Below are 17,804 nucleotides of genomic sequence, written 5' to 3' on the forward strand. Positions count from 1 at the left end.
TCTGATCTCAAAATAATATGCATTGTTTAGAAATAACTACTCCCTTCATTTATCGCTCGGGAGGTTTTCTCTTAATAGCAAGAAAGGGAATACTTGTCAAGCTCTCTGGTTACAAGATCTAATCTCCCTAAATCACCATGCTTGCTGGATTGTTAACTGACAGGGGCTATTACTTTATACACAAAAGAAAATTACAGTATACACAACACACTCATGGGGTTACTCATGTGAATGTCTGATGCAAGGAACAGTCAGCCGAGCAAAATGCAACATTTTATTCATCGGATGTTAGAAATTAAACTCCTTTAGATGGAACTTTATGTTAAGGTTCTTTTCTTCTAAGTAGGAAAACAATTCTTTTTACTCCAACTGGAGACCATTAAACACATAATCAGTTTTTAAGGGAGTCTTCAATACAGAAAATCGGATTGAAATGTGACACTGGAAGATAAAGCATAGCAGATACAAATTAATCTTCAATGTGAATGGTTTGGCAAAGGTAAAGGTAGCCTTTATTACATGTGTGATTTTACACATGCAAATTTCTGAAAGCAAACAACATTTGAACCACTCTTCATAATTTTTGCCTGTTGCACTTTGCAGTAACAACTTGTCTTGAGGCAGTTTATTTCTCTCTAGAATCACTTCCCTAATACAACAATAGTCTAGAAAAGCAACAGCTTTCTAAGCTATAAAATGCTAAGAAAATTGTTTTCATAGTTGGCATAAAATTAATGTTGAGAGGAGATGACATAATATAGGCTAGCAAACTTTTACTAATCTGTGATAGGGAAGTTCTCCTTACCTTGGCCATTGTCTGACTCTGGTCATGACTGAACACTATATTTAGCTTTATAGAGAGACTAGATGTATGTTGTTTAATAAGAACTGAGCCTTAAGGGAACAAGTGTAATTATAATAAAGGTATGTTTACATGTAAAATCTGGTCTCAAACTTCAATTCTATGCCTGTTCTGACTGAAACTTAGAAACTGTAAAAATACTCAATGGATTTAGATTTACACGTCAAGTGCTACCTGGGATAGGTATTAAACAAATGATCTTGATCACCTAATGCTTTTCCATAAATGCCATTCCAGTGCTAAATGTATCAATCTTTGAACAGGAACTAGGGGACTTAATGTGCTTTTTAATAATAGATTTGGGAATATGTGGTAAGGTGAATATAGTTTTGAATTGCCATGCAACTTCCACTGAATATCATGTTTTGACAAGATAGCTTACTGCTAGCACACATACTGCCCTAGTTTAGGCTTGATAGGCCCCTACAGGCTTTTATATTTCCCATTCTTTACTGAATTTCATAAAGGTACAAAATAAGTAAATTCAGTGGATGTACACCTGGTCCCTGTTTAAAACTGTGTGCCTGAAACCCATAACCAACAAAGTTCTCCATGGTCTATTATTTAGATCTTAATGAAAATTAGATAACACAATCTTAAAGGAAAAAACAAAAAGGAAAAGGAAAAAAGGTTTATTGAACTGATTGTGTTTCTAAATTCTTTAGCACCACAGAAAATAAAAATTCAGGTTTGAGAGTTTTAAAAGCCTAGTTACGGGCTCTAATTTTCTATTCTTTTTAACTTCCAGCTTCTGGTACTTTTGTAAGCCAGACACAATTTACATTCCTGTCTTATTTACAGGGTTGTTGTAAAGAAAAAAAAAATCTGCAGAAGCACTCTATAAATTAAAAGAGAATATACAAACATAATAATGATTAGGCTCCCATATTTGGTTTTCAAGAAAGCTTTGCTGAGTCACCCACTTACAGGATAACTAATCTCTATCTATCTATCTGGATTCAGGGAATGAAGTTTTAATGGCAAACCTTTCCCATGTAACACATGGGGAAAGTGGCCATAGTGGGTTAGTTTTGCAGTTCTAAGTCTGGATTCCTGAAGTTTTTTTAAAATAGTCTAATTTTGATTTTATTTTACACTTTCAAAAGAGACAGAAGGAAGACAGAGAAAAAGTGTGACCAATTCCCCAAACTTTGGGGCCCAGCAGGTACAAAAACAGACTTTTCTGACGCCAGGCTCATCCACATTGCTGGGACGTTCCAATGTCTAGGGAAAAGCAGAGAAGACCAGGGAAGCCCATCGCGCCCCACCCCTACACAACGAATTCCCCAGTGAGTCTATCACAGTGCTCTAGCTGAAGGTCTATTAAAAACTAAGGAGGGTTTCAACTTAACATCTAAATTTTAAAGCTGTAGTAGCATTTCAGCAACCATTCAGCTCAGAGAACTCATACCCGAAGTGAAATGAGAGAAGAACTCCGACATCTGACACCTCTGAAGTCGGAGAGGAATTAATTTCTAGTTCGGGTGTTTTGCTTCCATCACCTGATGCCTTCAAGCTTGTTGATTTAGTCCTGTTAGCTTGAAAATCTGTATCCTAGAAAAAAAGCTCCATTTCCCTGCTTAGGGTTCCAGTTGTAGGCACTATTCATCCGACTCCCTCTTTATCTAATTACGATTAATAAGAACAAAACAGTATTTGTACTCACACACATATCTTTTATACTGAAGTGACAAAGAGTAGCATTTTTCAGTATGTGACATTTTCATGCATACACCTTATCTCTGTACAACCTTAAGGATTCTTTAACATATATTTCATAGCTTCCTCTTACTAACATTGTGGTTTTCCTTACTAATGAGTGAACAGTTCTAACACATGAATTGATAGTTACATTGTCATTTATTTCAGGCCTAAAGCATACACTGACTATAATACGCTTGAAAACACTTGAATGTTTCCCTTGTTCTTTCCAGTGCTAATATGAAATTTAACCATCCACCTCCATAAATAAAATTTACTAGGAAAACTCACATTTAAAAAAACTGCACAAGAATAAGCTAGATACCACAATGTGGAAATGAACTCAAGAATTTAAACTATATCTCAGGAACAATTTATCTTCATGGTAAACATTCACTTTATGCAAATCCCACTTGGCTTCATTTAATTAAAAAGCTGAAAAAGAAAGAAAATTTTATGTTGAAAATAAGGAAACACAATATGCCTTTGAGTCATTCTAAATGAGCACATGTAAATGTATTATAAAATGTCGTAATTATAATTAATTCACCTCCTTCTTTTTTATCGGGGCAGTTTCTCTGAACTAGTTCTTGGGATGGGGTCCCACTTGCAGGAGAACAGGCAGGGGTGGGAGAGAGGCTGACGAGACCTTGAACTAGTGGGGTTTAAGTTTGGGTAAAATCCCCTATTTCTGTGAGCCGCTCTGATTGCTGGTTAGAGTACGGTTACATCAGCATCCAAACTGGCAACGTAAGTAAGAGGAATAAAAAGTGTGGATGGATTAAAACAAATATTTGAAGTGGGTCATTTCATTGTCCTAAAAATTTCTTGTTTCTCATCAATCCATAATTCACTTACGCAAAATAACTAAACACTTGATCTCTTTTAAATGAAATTTATAACTGAATTATACTGAACAACCAAAAGAATGTATATGTGAATCGTGTCATCAGATTCTGAGGAAACACAAATAGATGCTTGTACATATAGAAATGAAAGCAGACGGTCACTGTTTTAAGTTCCCTAAGCAAAGTTTTAATCTATAGACAGAAACAGAACTTGAAGAATGGTTAAGTCCATTTAAATAACATTTACTAAGTTTGAGATCTGTACCTTTTTCTAACATGTGGCAGGTTTTTATTTTTTTATCTTGACAACACAACTTTGTGGGACAAGCAGAGACAAACCACGTTTAACTAAATATTAAAACAAAAATGAAATCAATGGTTGAAAAGCCACATAGCTGGAAAACCAAGTTTAATACTTGGATGCTTGTCATATCCTAGCCATGTATTTCTTTGTCTTTCTGAACCTCGGATTCCTCATTAGTGAAAAGAACGTTTGTGTAGATTACCTCCAAAGCTCTTTCTAGTGCTAATATTTTATAAACCCAGGGACACGATGTGCTAAAAGTAACACAAAATAAAAAACTATGAAACCTTACATAAAATATGTAGTAAATACTTAAAATGTTATATGACATAAATTATAAAGTAAGCATGCTAGGCAAACTAAAATAATTACCCTGTAATTCCTGTATCTGGGGAATTATTAAGACAGAAATCATGTGCTAATTAATACACAGATGCAACAAGTCCTTGCTTCTACTTTTCAAAATCGTAAGTCCTGCCTGAGGCGCTGCAAGGCTAACCAGCTCCGTGAGGAAGCGTGTCCACAGGAACCGCCCCTGGAGCACTGAGCAGCGGCCGCCACTCAGTCCCTACCACGGACGGCCACGGACGCAGTGCACATGGACGTGGCCACTGCAGAGGAGCTCTGGCATTTTCTGTCTTTAATTTCAAGCTTCCCCTAAAAGTTAAAGCTAACTGAAGAAGCAGGGTTAATGATAAAAAGAAAACTTGATCATAAAAAATTTAAAACGTAAAGTTGAAAAAGTTAGAACTTGAAGCAAACTGAGGATTTGTAGGGTTTTGGTTGTTCTTTAAAAATGGTCTGAACATTTCGAGCTGTGGCGCACTAGAGATCAGCTTTTATCATCGCTGAAAATATTTTGCCAGAAGAGCAAAAACAGGCTTAGGACCCTTGTGATCATCTTATACTTCCTAACTTTTTGGAGCTAGAAAAGTCAAAAAGATTCTGTAATTTTTAGATGTTAAGTTTACAAAATAAAAGGATCTCTGTATCTTCTTAATATTAAAATAAACTAAGAGTCCTTAGTCACCACACTATTGGTTCATGCTACGGATTTTTGCCAAACCAAAATACTAGTCTCTTTAAAAAAGCTGTTAAAACAACCTTTTGTTTTTATTTTGCAATGACAAATATATATTTTATCTTGAACTGACACTATTGTTCTACAATGAAGGATAAGTTTAACAGAGTTCTTCCCATTCTTTTATACTGAAAATCCTTTTCACAAAAAGAGTTATAAGTTTACAACTGTTGGTTGAAGACCTTGGAAAGATTGAAGCACGTCAAAAGTGTTTGGTTAAAATGTTAGAGAAGGATGCACTGTTATTTAGGTAATCACTCAATATTAACATGAATATTAATATTAAACACCTAACATATTCCAGTATGGATGTTTTATACGGATGTCATCACTCAAGAGATTAGTCCCTCATTCTTATCCATCAGCTTCTGACATGATGTTTTCTTTTCATTCACCTGTCTAGTAATTTTAGTGTATAACAGTTCTCATATATTTATGTTATGTTTCTAATAATGCTTGGATATTATCTTTCCTAATAATGCTTATTGTAAAAAGGTATTAAATAACTTGTGTAACACGAAGACTGTTGAGTATCAAAACCCGAAAATACTCCTTGTATTTGAAATGTATCTTTCGGTGCTGTGGCTGGTTTCCTCAGAAAGGGAAGGGAGCAACCGCCTGGTGTGCCGCCATCAACTTCTATCTAGCCTCTCCTCCACCCTGTCATGAATGACTCTCCTCACCGTTCACGGTAGTCTGCACACGTGTGACCACTGACTACCGTGACTGGCTTACTCTGAAGTGAATGCATGTGTGGTCAACGAACTCACAGAGCAGTAGAAGATGGAGACTAGGCTAGTGAGCTACACACCGGGAGATTAGAGAGCAGGATCGAACCAGCACAGTTCTGGCCCAGAAACTCTCCCTTTTTCTAGCTTAAAAGAGTGCCACTATTCCCTTCTAGTCTGTGCTACTTGATTAGTACTTAAAGAACAGCACTGATATGGAGGAGATTGTGTATGCAAAGAAGGGATGGGATGGAAATCTCAAAACACTTCCAGGTCTGGCTCTTTCCTAATTACTCCCTCACACTAGCAAACATTGTATTTACATAAAAATGTAGTCTTTGACTTCCTGAGAACCAAGGTTCCAAAAGTTGGTAGCAGGGCTGTTACCTGAAATCAAAATAAGTTTTTCTAGAGAAACACTGTTTAAAATGGCAGTTATTTTCTCAAATTTGGGCCAGAATGTCCATCTCAATCAGTATTCTGCAAAGATTTATTGACCAGCTATTATATACGAGCATACTGTGTATAGAAGCGTGGTCGTAACACATGTAATGACTACAAGTCATGGCCATTATGTTTCTCTTCCAGAGAGTAAGACCCAGATAAAATTAAGTACAACACAGTGACATACTTGCTATGATGACAAGTCAGAGTGTTAGAGGAATTGAAAAACAAGCAAATAAAGCACATCTCTGACTTTGAGAAAAACTTAAATGAAGGGATAGTAGCTTAGGCTAAAGGAGCCAAAGAGTGACAATAACATTGTGTTATATTCAGTATGGCTAAATGAGGATTCCGTAAACTTGCGGTAAAAGGCCCAGAAAGTGAATACACACTGTGGGCTGTAAGTCTCTGTTGAAACCACTCAACTAAGCTGTTGTAGTGCAAATACAGCCATAGACAATATAGAAACAAATGAATCTGGCTACAGACTGATAAAACTCTTCATGGATACTGGAGTTTGAATTTTAAATAATTTTCACATGTCACAAAATATTCCGCCCCCCGCCCCCAGCCCCATGATTTAAAACTGTAAAAGCACTTCCTAGTTTACATGGCACACAAAAATGGGTGGTGGGCCCGATGTGGCCTACAGGCAATAGGCACTGACTCCTGCACTAAATCACAGGGTAAGCTGAAGGCTGTATGTGTTTTAAGAAGAAACAGAGGACACTAATGGAATCAAACTTGAGAGAATTTAAGGTGATGGATACAACAGAGGTATTATGTTGCTAGTAAAACCAAATGTAGAAGGATACTTAATGACATTAAAAACTATTCCTGATGTATATGAGAGGGATAAAAAGTAGCTTATAAAACATGTATGGTATAAACCTTTCTTAGGTTCAAAAGATACACAAACCAAAAATTTGACATTGATAACCTGGGTGTTGGATTATGAAAAATTTCATTTTTTTTCATTTTGCTTATGTAGGTCATGTAAAAGAACATGTAATAAGTTTCCCCCTTTCTTATTATCCATTAATGGATTTTGATGAAGAAGCAACATAATCTGTGTCTACCTTAAAAGAATTCTGTATTACTCTAAATTAAGTGATGGCTTATGGAAGATAATGACTATACATTGGGAGATAAGCTTAGGAGAGAGTCTGAAAAAGACTATCCACATGTATCAAGAGTGCAATGGTGGGAACAGAAGGTAATGGAGGCCCAGATGACTCCAAGGTATCTCCTAGAACTGTGAGAAGAACATCATCTTAGGGAAAATGGGGAGAAGAGCAGCAAATAGCTTTGGAGCAGAGAGGACGTTGCCTTTCTGCCGTGTTGGGGGTGAGGTGGTAATGTGGTATTCACGTCTGGCTCTAGATCTCAGGAGAAAGGCAGTCAAGACTTGACTTGCATGTGGAACTGAGAAATAACTGGGAAGGAAAAGGGAAGGTGGAAGAGTATCATGTTATAAAAATCCAAGGTGAAGCATTTCAAAGAGGAGCTGGTCAACTAAAGTGCTAGAATTATCAGGTGGGCTGTAGAACGAGAAGAGACCTCTGGCTTTGCTCACTGGGTGGTCGCTGGAGACCCGGATTAGATGTACAGCATGTTTATTCCTTTTTTCTTCCTGTGAAATACTTAAATAGGCACGAAATAGTGGCTGGCATTTTGTCTTTACTTGCCTTCAGCTGTCTTTTGTTGGTGCTTTTAAAAGCCAGCATGTATACAATGCTCTTAAATGAATGAAATCTGTCCAGTTGGGAGCTGGTTAAGTTCTCTGAGCTCTTCCGGTGGACAAAATTTTCTTGTGCGCTGTTCTTACTCCCTACTCTCAAACTAGGTCAGGGAGACCTAATGAATACAAGGCATTCTGTCTTACAGAAATCATTTATGTGTTCAATCAGCAAATTTCATTTTGGTATTGGAAAAAAAAAAGAAAGAAAAGAAAGGCTTTGCTTCCTTACAGAGCATGGATCATCCACGACTTGACTTTTCACTTCTGTGTGACTGGCCTTGTAGTTCATGGAAGTCAGTGATTCCTGTTCTGAGGATTTTATAACCTCTACTCTATACTCTTAGACGTTCTAAGAGGTTGTGAGGGAGAAGTACACTATGGCTGTGAGCTAGGCCTCCTTAACCTGCTTCTTTGCTTCGTAATCCTAAATTACTGAACTCAGAAAAATGTTCAAGTCTGAAGTAAACAAGCTAAAAGAAGGCCTAAAGAAATGCAGGGCTTTATCTGGAGAAGGGGGAGATCATTGGGTATGGAAACCCTTCTGTCTCTACAGTTGCACAGGGCAACAGGTGTCAGGGCTAACTACTGCTAAGGCCACTTCTCTACACACCCTCAACAGAGGGAAACTTAGTGACAGTTTCTATAACATGGTTATTAATAATTAGGCACGACCAGGAATGGGGACACTACGTCTGGGGAAAAAGAATAATAACGCTAGTGTGTGGACTAAGGTTGGGGTGAAGGTGACGAAGAAAAAGTCTCTTCCATCACAGAAACATCCACGTTCTTCCTGTTTCCACTGGGTGCTGGACGGTGGAGAAAGTTGCACTTTCGATACAGAACTGACCCTCTAGACCTGCCTTGGTGTGTGTCTGCTCAGACTATGTGTTCTGAGGCGGAAGGGCCTGGAACGTGCAGTACACAATGTAAGGAACAAAACCATTTTCTACAAAAATTATTTTGGCTTTATATAGAGGTTCCTAGTATGTACTGCTGAAATGACCAAAGGTTGATTACAAATCTTAGTATACAGGGGCGTCTGGGTGGCTCGGTCGGTTGAGCGTCTGACTGCAGCTCAGGTCATGATCTTGGAGTTCGTGGGTTTGAGTCCCGTGTTGGGCCCTATGCTGACAGCTCAGAGCCTGGGGCCTGCTTTGGATTCTGTGATTCTGTGTCTCCTTCTCTCTCTGCCTCACCCTGCTCACACTGTCTCTCTCCCTCTCAAAAATAAACATTAAAAAAAAATTTAAAAGAAAATCCTAGTACATATTTAAGAGACTTGTATTTTTTTTTTTTATCTTGGAAATTAAAGTTGACACTGTTCATTAGTGGAAAAAGAGCTGTGACTACATGTGTCCTTGGCAGAGTCCTATGTATTTCTGTGTTAATAAAACAGGTAACTAAATGAAATTACATTTTGTTTGGAATGGAGTCCATATGGACGTATAGGAGTATTTTAAAAATATACTGCTTGTCAAATGGTTAATTCCGCGGGTCAGAGTCTATTGCTTGAGATTTGTATCTGAGGGCTTGTCTGTAAAGCCTCTAAGTATAGTAGCCCAAGACTGGAATGTGGGGTCTTGCAGTTAAAAGTTATGTTACATTTGTAAAACAAGAGTTTGCTACAACTTTGTCTTACTCATGAGATAAATATTATGGCCTTTATTTGAAAGATGAGGAAAACTGAGGCTCAGAGAAGATTAAAAGACTTGCCTGAGGTTACAGTTTTAAAGTGCCATGGTCCAAATCATATCTTCTCACTCAGTCCAGATCACTTTCCAATACACCACAATGAAATACAACAATATGGAAAAAATAGTCCTTAAGATTCAATTTCCATTTGCACAGTATTATTACAAGATTTAGCACTGTATTCCTTATATAGACAAGAGAAGGGCCAGATAATGGTGCGTCTTGAGCATTCGAGCTCTTCCCGAATCCTCTCTAAATTTCTGGTCACTTAGGTCATTCTTCAAAGCTGGAACTTGGCAGGAAAAAGACAATCCCAGTGAAATTCATATCAGTTCTATGCATTGTGGGCTGATCACACCATTTTGATATTATTTTTCTATTTGTACAGCTCAAGGTTCTATTTAATACTTTCTCTACAGATGAAAGATCTACATGTAAGATACAGAAATTAACGTGATACTGCTATACTATATACTCTGGGATTTTTGTGCCCTGCTATGCTTATTCAGTATCATACTTCTCTCAAAATTCATATGAATAGCTCATTTCTAGCTATTTCTGTACTTTCCATTTTTTGTTATTCATTGTCTCTCAAAATAGCCAAGGACATCAGGAAATACAAGTATTTTTTTAAAAATAATAGAAGATGGTTTCCATGTCCTTTATATGCAATTTTAATGAATAACATTTTTATTATTTGATGCCAGCCAGCTAAGAGTCCATCTGAGTTTGCAATAGTATCTTAATAGCTCTGGTTTCTGTAATAATGATCTTCGCACACACCATACATCCTTTAGGTGTGGGGAATACCCTGACAACTCCATGGGGTGTCATGTGATGTGAATTCGATCTTCTGGAGTTGTACAATGAGGCAAACCACTACTCTCTTTTCCACTACGTTTCTATCTTAACAATTTCTGTTGCATTTGGATAAAGAATAAATTACAATATGTTTCTGAGTTCAACATTCAACTAATATGATGAGCACTTACTATGTGCACAGCACTTTGGAGATACAAAAAAAGGTATTTTCAAGGACTTTTCTCTAAAATACCCCACAGTAGTAAAGAATGAAAATACATAAAACAGTTCTGTATGAATACTTAGCGGAAAATAAAGTGAAGTAAAATGCTGAACAAAAACGTAATGAGGTAAAATGATGAAGTTATTATAAAGGTGAAATAATATTTATCACAAAGACTACATTTCAGGCTCTATGAACTAATTATATAATTTATCCCCACAAAATTCTGAGGTAGGTGTTATACCAAGTTTACAAATAAAGAAGCTCAACAAAATTAAGTATCTTGGCAAAAGATACAGAAATAACATGAGACAGGGGCGCCTGGGTGGCTTAGTCGGTTAAGCGTCAGACTTTCGCTTAGGTCGTGATCTCGCGGTTCGTGGGTTCGAGCCCCGCCTCAGGCTCTGTGCTGACTGCCAGCTCAGAGCCTGGAGCCTGTTTCAGAATCTGTGACTCCCTCTCTCTCTGACCCTCCCCTACTCATGCTGTCTCTCTCTCTCCTAGAAATAAATAAAAAAAAATTAAAAAAAAAATAACATGAGACAAACCTACCCACTGAGCCTGTCTCCAAACCCCATAAACTAAAACACTATCTATCTTCAAAATGAAGCAAAATAAGACCTAGAACTTAAGTGACTAACTCTAAGTACTAAAGTGAGGAAAGACAGGATCTAAGATTCAGACTCCACTTTGTATGATTGCGGAGTTAAAGCTCTCAATTACAACACTATATTTTGAACTTGAACTCTGCTCTTCTGACTGTAAATATTATTTGTCCATTCTGCTACTCGCTCTAACGAGTTTTATAAACAGGAAGCAAAGTGATAATTAATAGAGAATGTTTTTTTTTTTTTTTTTTTACTAAAGTACAGACATGGGTCATAAGTACTTTTATAGAAATTTTTTGATTTTTTGTAGGTCAAAGTGTGTCAGTGGCAAATAATGGGAAATTATTCATTAGTGAGGACTATCATGTATCACTACTAGCTCTTTGCTTTTCTTTGAAGATGGGACAAGCCTAAAGTTAATCTTTATTTAATATACAAAATGAATTCAGTGCTACCACTGGAATAAAATTTCCTTTTTGAACTATGGCTCAGATGGTAATTAGACCAAATTCTTAATAATCTTGATATTTCACTGGTAGTTTCAAGGGACTCAGGAGTCCAATTAAGTTCATCAAAAGGTTCAGGGAAAAATCTGTTCTTCACTCAGCTGAACCATGCAAATATAAAACAATTACTGAATCTTCAGTGTGACGAAAATCCTGCTTAGGAAAGGAGATTAAATATAAATGAGTTTGAAATATTTACATCTGAATTAATGATACTAATTAGCATCTAACAATTATTGAGTAATTAATACTATATGGCATTTACCATGGACTCGGCAATGTGTTAAGTAATTTACATGCATTCTCTCATGTAATCCTTCAAAGGTCTTAGGAAGCATGTAAATTTTTCCATTTACAAATGACAAAACCAGTGTTTAGAGGAGTCCAGTAACTTGTCCAAGGTCACACAGCTAGTTACTGATCAGGAATTTAAATCCAGGAAGTTTGCTTACTGAAACCTCACAGAGAATCTAGGAGAGTTCATGACAGTGTGAAACCTACAGATACTGTGTGTGTGCGTGGGGGGAGGGGGGGGACCTTAAGACTAAAATGTGGGACAGATTGAAGCAAACAGGATAAATATTTCATGCATTTTATCCCCTTCAAAAGTTAGATCAACCAAGATAATAGTGTGAAGTACTGAGAAAATAGCATGAAGAGTGTAAAGGTTTAAGGTTCTGTGATGCTTACGATTAAAGTAAAAACAAAAATAAAACACATAAAAAAACATACAGAAGAAATTAAAGACTGTCGATTAAACAGAATTCAGGGGCGCCTGGGTGACTCAGGTCATTACCTCACGGTTCGTGGGTTCGAGCCCCGCGTCAGGTTCTGTGCTGAGAGCTCAGAGCCTGGAGCCAGTCTTCGGATTCTCTGTCTCCCTCTTTCTTTGACCCTCCCCTGCTCACGCTGTCTCTCTCTCCCAAAAATAAATAAAACATTTAAAAAAATAAACAGAATTCAAAATTATGAGGAACTGATAAAAATCCAGAACTATGTCTGGAATTACCTTTAAACTATCAGTGGTATTTTTTGGTAAAAAAAAAAAGTTGTAATTCCCAGAAATTTTAATTAAAAGTGAGAACTTGAGCTAAGGTCCCTGGCTAAAGGTGATTTTTAAGTGAGTGTATACTGTCCTGTTCAAATGTGCATTTTCACTAAGGGATAGCTACACAGTTTTATCCACAGTAAAGGTATTATCTAAAGTAGGCAGAGGTGGGAAATTTTTTCATTCTTTTTAAGGGAGAAAGTGTATTTGTCCTTGCAGTTCATCTCAAAGTCAAGGATATGGTCTTGGATGAGAACTCGTTTTTCTTTACTCTTGCAAGCCCCCTTCACTGTATGTCTGCCAGAGATGAGGGCATTAAGTTAGCCCTTGGTCCCCAGGGTTAATAGTAGGGCCTAACTGTCTGTGAAGATGGATATCCACAAATGTCGTTTCAGAAGTACTCAGGACAGCATATGTCTTCGGGAATGTTTTGCAGGTTTTCCTTTCCCTATTATGATGGTGTCCTATATCTATACTCTGATTCCTTACAAACTGCTTTGTAGAGATGAGCAAGTTGATTTTTTTTTTAATCAAGTACTACGATGCTTGTGTAACAGATACACGCTTCTGGGAATGGAAGCTGGTTGAGAACGTGGTGCTACGTCATGTTCATAACTGACCAAGATTCTCACACACAATAATTCAGTGGGGGGAGATCTCTTTCACTTCTTTGTCAGCATCTTACATTTCTACTCTTCCTAGGATTACTTCTGTCTTTCACTCTTTAATTTATTGCCTCTCTCACTCTTGCTTCTGCCGTCACCTTGACTTTTTCTCTAGTGAAATAGTTGTACAGATGTATATTTTCCCCCTGGACTGTCAGATTTTCAGGCTGTAGCTCAGGATTTGTCCAAATCTCTGGCATGTAATCTCTGTAGTCCTTTTAGCAAAACTTGCTCTTGGTGTTTATCATCTGCTTATTGCCATGATCATTCACAAGACAACTGATTAAAATTTCTGAGAAAAAAATAAAAGCGTATTCAAAAGGAAAATGAGGAAGTACAATAAAACAAAACCCCAAGCAGTTTCTACCATGACTAAAACTATAGCATAAATCCATGTGCTGGACTAATAAAGGAGTATCACTTGTCAAATGTAAAACTGCTATCTTTTCGGCTTCATATTGCTTCCCTATACTGTATTTTGTTAGCTCTGAGAGATGCTGTAAATCTAATGAAGGAAACATGTATCCTACATGAACCTGAGGAAGCCAGAGAGTCTGCATGTGAATGATCAGATGGACAGACAAAACAAGAGAAAGAAATTCTGATGAACTCCACAAAGCTAAACCCATCTCATTATATGTACACACATAATACATACGTAAAAGGTATCTCTAAAATGAAACGATACCCTGCCCGCGAACAGGGCCCATGCCTAGTAACTCCTCTGCAAAGTCTAAGCTGAACACATAGTAGGTGCTCAAAAACTTGCTTAACTGAGTTTCAAGTCACTTGGCAAATGAGTTAGCTATTTTATATTAGCCTCTAAATATGCATTAATCATTGAAATTCTGTTTACTAGTTAAAAACAAAAGCATGCACATTAGTATAATGATATTACCTGTAAGGATAGCCATGGTATTTGGAACGAAATATTGAAAGTAGAAAACTGAAGAAGAAGACCACCAGGCCTAATCCCACTAGGCAAATGACTAGAAAGAGACAGACAATGCCGTTAAGTGTCTAGACACATGCAACCCAAATGCATGTTTTTTAAATGCATTCAATTAATATCAGTATACTTACATTTTAATAGTTCATGGCACATACAGGCACAACAAACCAGATAATCCAAAATACAATGTATTCATTATTTTCCACATTCTTCTCAATGAAAATGGACTATTTGGGGTATGAAAACAACAAAAGTGACTGATCTAAGTCTTCTGGTGGTTTTCTTCTCTTATAGAGTTCCTATAAGTACTAAAATGCCCCAGAGGGATCAAAACAAAACAAAATATGTGAAAACCACAAACAAGATTATCAGCCCCTGCATGATAAAGCATTGGCTATATGAGCACAGACATTTTCATTATCAGAATACTAAACAGAATTTTATTCTTCTCAGATGCCATGCAATATCTACAAGGAAATGTCATTTTAGATTATAGACTAGATTACTGCTTCGGTGAAAGCCTATTACTTAGAAATAGTCATCCCAGTGGACACAAAGTTAGGAGTAAAACCTTCAGGAGCAAAGTACTGTGGATTCTGGAAAGCCAAAGCGGGGACATCCCCTCACATTATAGGTCATGGTGTCAAAGAGTGGTTTGTTTTCACAAAGGAAGAGAAGGCCACTATTACAGTAAAATGTGCTGTGGTCTAAGTTTTCCCTATCAATTTAAACCAGGCAAGCTGACAACAAGGAAAATACTTTTTTGTTTCTTTTTCTTTTTGTTATGGTTAGGAAGATTTTTACTCTAAAAGAGTAATAAGTATATGTCCTATAGACAATGGAAGTGCATATGCAAATATATTGGGTATTTAAACAAGATTTATTTCTATTAGTAAAATATATGTTCATAAAATTAAAATACTTGTTAAAAATCTAAGCCAATTAAATGCAGATATGTTTAGAATAAAGAAAAACTTAAGTACATTTAAAAAATTGAAACTGATTTAAATCTATGCCATAAGTAAAGAGAAATTGGATTTATCTTTTAAGAAAAATCTAAGCATTTCTTAAGAATCAAACATTTGTATAAAACTTGTATACTTTCATTAGTTTCAGGTAATTCTTAGAAAATACTGAAAAAAAACCCCTGAAATAATTACAAAAGAAGAGTAAAGAAATGAAACACACTAAGGGACAGGAAAACAAGGAAAAGTTAGCAGTTCTATATACTTCCATAATGATAAAATACATTTAAAAATATTCTTCCAGCAGGCCTGGGACCATGTTTAATTACAATCCTGGAAATCAAGGAATAGATAAGGTATGATACTGTCAAAAAATGGTCTAGAAATCTGTCAGTTTTCATTCACCTCTACAGGAATGTCATTCAGTTTTGAGTACAAATTGCTGAAAGTCATAAGTGCTTAACAGCATTCAATTGCAGCCTCTGTGATATTTCATTTCAGACAAAGTTCATGCAGTTGAACTTCAAATGAATAATGGCAGACAATAAAGAATCCGGTTGCTGAATATCTCAAAATGAAAAAACACCTGTTTAAAAATGTGTAGACTCTCCAACTATCACCGACACCAGGCACTAGATATAACAGTATTAACGTCCCTGCTTATAATAATGTTACTAACCGGGATTAATTACCTGATGCTCTACTTTATACCTGACCACATTGGGTATTTTTATCAAAGACTTCATCCTTCCTTTTTTTTTTTTTTTTTTTTTTTTTAATTTTTAGGAGCTAAATAAAACCCTTTTACTCCCTTTGCCACTTTGGTCATGCTCCATGGGAAATGAAGCTCAAAGTTCATGATCAAGTCAAACAATAAATTTATTTGATTCTGTGCAGTCAAACAAAATAGGGTTACTCAAGTACTTGTATAGAGGGAAGGGAGCCGAACCGAGTGAGTACTAGTGAGGAGGTAGTAATTACTGAATAAACCACTGCAGCCCAGACAAGGTAACACATTCGTAAGAAAATGCTATGACACAATCATTCCGATCTGAGCAATTATAATCACAGTGGTTGTATTATTATGTATCAAAAAGGAATAATTGTAAAATCTATTTCCCATGTCTCTTTCTCTCACATTACACGTGAATAAATAATTTGCAGTGTTAGGAGCTGGAGTGATATGTAGAGAAGTATCTACCAAGAGGAAAGTTGGAAGTAGTGATTTTATAAACTCAGTTTCACAGATGTTGTAAGATTAAAAATTTATGAATTTCTTACTATTACCTACTTTAATAATACAGGATATATAATTGACAAACATTATTTGTCAATTCCAAGAGCATCATATTGTTTATTCGCAAGATATATCATAAAATGATATTCTGCACAGTGCTTATGCATTCAAGTCTTTAGGTAGTTTCTTTACAACAGTAAACCATGGGAAAACAAAGTACTGACTAAACAATAAATTACATCCCAAATATTTTCACACTTACGACAACTATTTAGAAATCACTCTGACTTATTTATATACATATCACCATAGCTGATACTTACAAGAAGAAAGTAAGTCTGGATTTTTATTTTAAACTTAATAAATTATTGTCCCTCTCAGATACCTATAAATTCAGGGTTTAAAAGGTTCCAATAATGCAGAGAGTATTGGGGAAAATTTCAATTTTAAGTTTAATGATAAAATTACATAGGAACCTGATACTAATTATAAAAAGGTTTGTGGCAGGAAATTTAAGGTCCTCTCTTCATCCCTAACCTATGGTCCTGAGGGTAGATTTTCCTCCTGTGTTCTTCTCTTGTCTTGCCCAAATCTATTACTTCATAAAAATACTTTTTTCTACAACCCCCTGAAAGAAATAGTTCTATCAAAGAATTAAAAACAGAATAATACATAGTTAACTTGCTTAGAAATGTAGTGCTGGAAATCGGTACAGTTGTAAATCTTGGAATACTACTGGACAAGGCAAAGCCCTAGAAGAGATACTATGAACAGATCACTCCTTTTTCAAATGTTGATCAAAAGAAGTTTGGAGGTAATCGAAATGTTTTATAGTTCAGTGTACAACACCTACGTGAAAACGGAGTCCTTGAATGTATACCTGATTTTGGGGGTAAAGGGAGCACAGCCTTAATCAATAAAATCTCTAGACTCTGACCACAGAATTTTTGTGTCACCCTGTAGCGTGGTCATTACTAAGGACACTCGGCTTCAGTATACATGGGTCAGGGCTGCCCTGACAAGGGTGAACAGCTTTCCTTTATATGCAATTCCACAGAAAATCACCCAAACTCATTTTGGAAGAAATCTATTGTTAAGTGTTTGCACATACACATCCAAAAAATAAAGTAAAAAACAAATAAACAAAATGCCCAAAACACTTAAATCAGAACTTTTTTTTAAGAAATTTATAGATTTCCCATTTTATTTAAATGAACCTTAAGACTAACACAAAACGACAAAAATAGTAACACAGACTTACTCCGTCTTTTTCCAACATCTCCCTTGGATGTTGCTGCTTCATTTAGAAGAACCATCCCCATGGTGATAGCAGCATCTATAGTAGTTGTCAAGGAAACAGTACAAATACATGCGAATAAAGTCTATTAATTTTTCTGG

The 17,804-nt window shown here is 36.3% G+C and overlaps 1 protein-coding gene across 1 annotated transcript in view; it reads right to left on the reverse strand.

Moving 5' to 3' along the window:
- Positions 1-257: 257 nt before the first annotated feature.
- Positions 258-17,804, reverse strand: part of TUSC3 (tumor suppressor candidate 3) — a 256,526-nt gene continuing 238,979 nt past the window's right edge. The window contains 3 exon segments of the mRNA XM_039220697.1: positions 258-2,998; positions 14,151-14,241; positions 17,668-17,742. Of these exon segments, the coding sequence (XP_039076628.1) occupies positions 2,983-2,998; positions 14,151-14,241; positions 17,668-17,742 (182 nt within the window). The 3' untranslated portion in view covers positions 258-2,982.

Source organism: Hyaena hyaena, unplaced genomic scaffold (genome assembly GCF_003009895.1).
Source record: "Hyaena hyaena isolate Hyena2069 unplaced genomic scaffold, ASM300989v1 scaffold_17, whole genome shotgun sequence".
Lineage (NCBI taxonomy): Eukaryota > Metazoa > Chordata > Mammalia > Carnivora > Hyaenidae > Hyaena > Hyaena hyaena.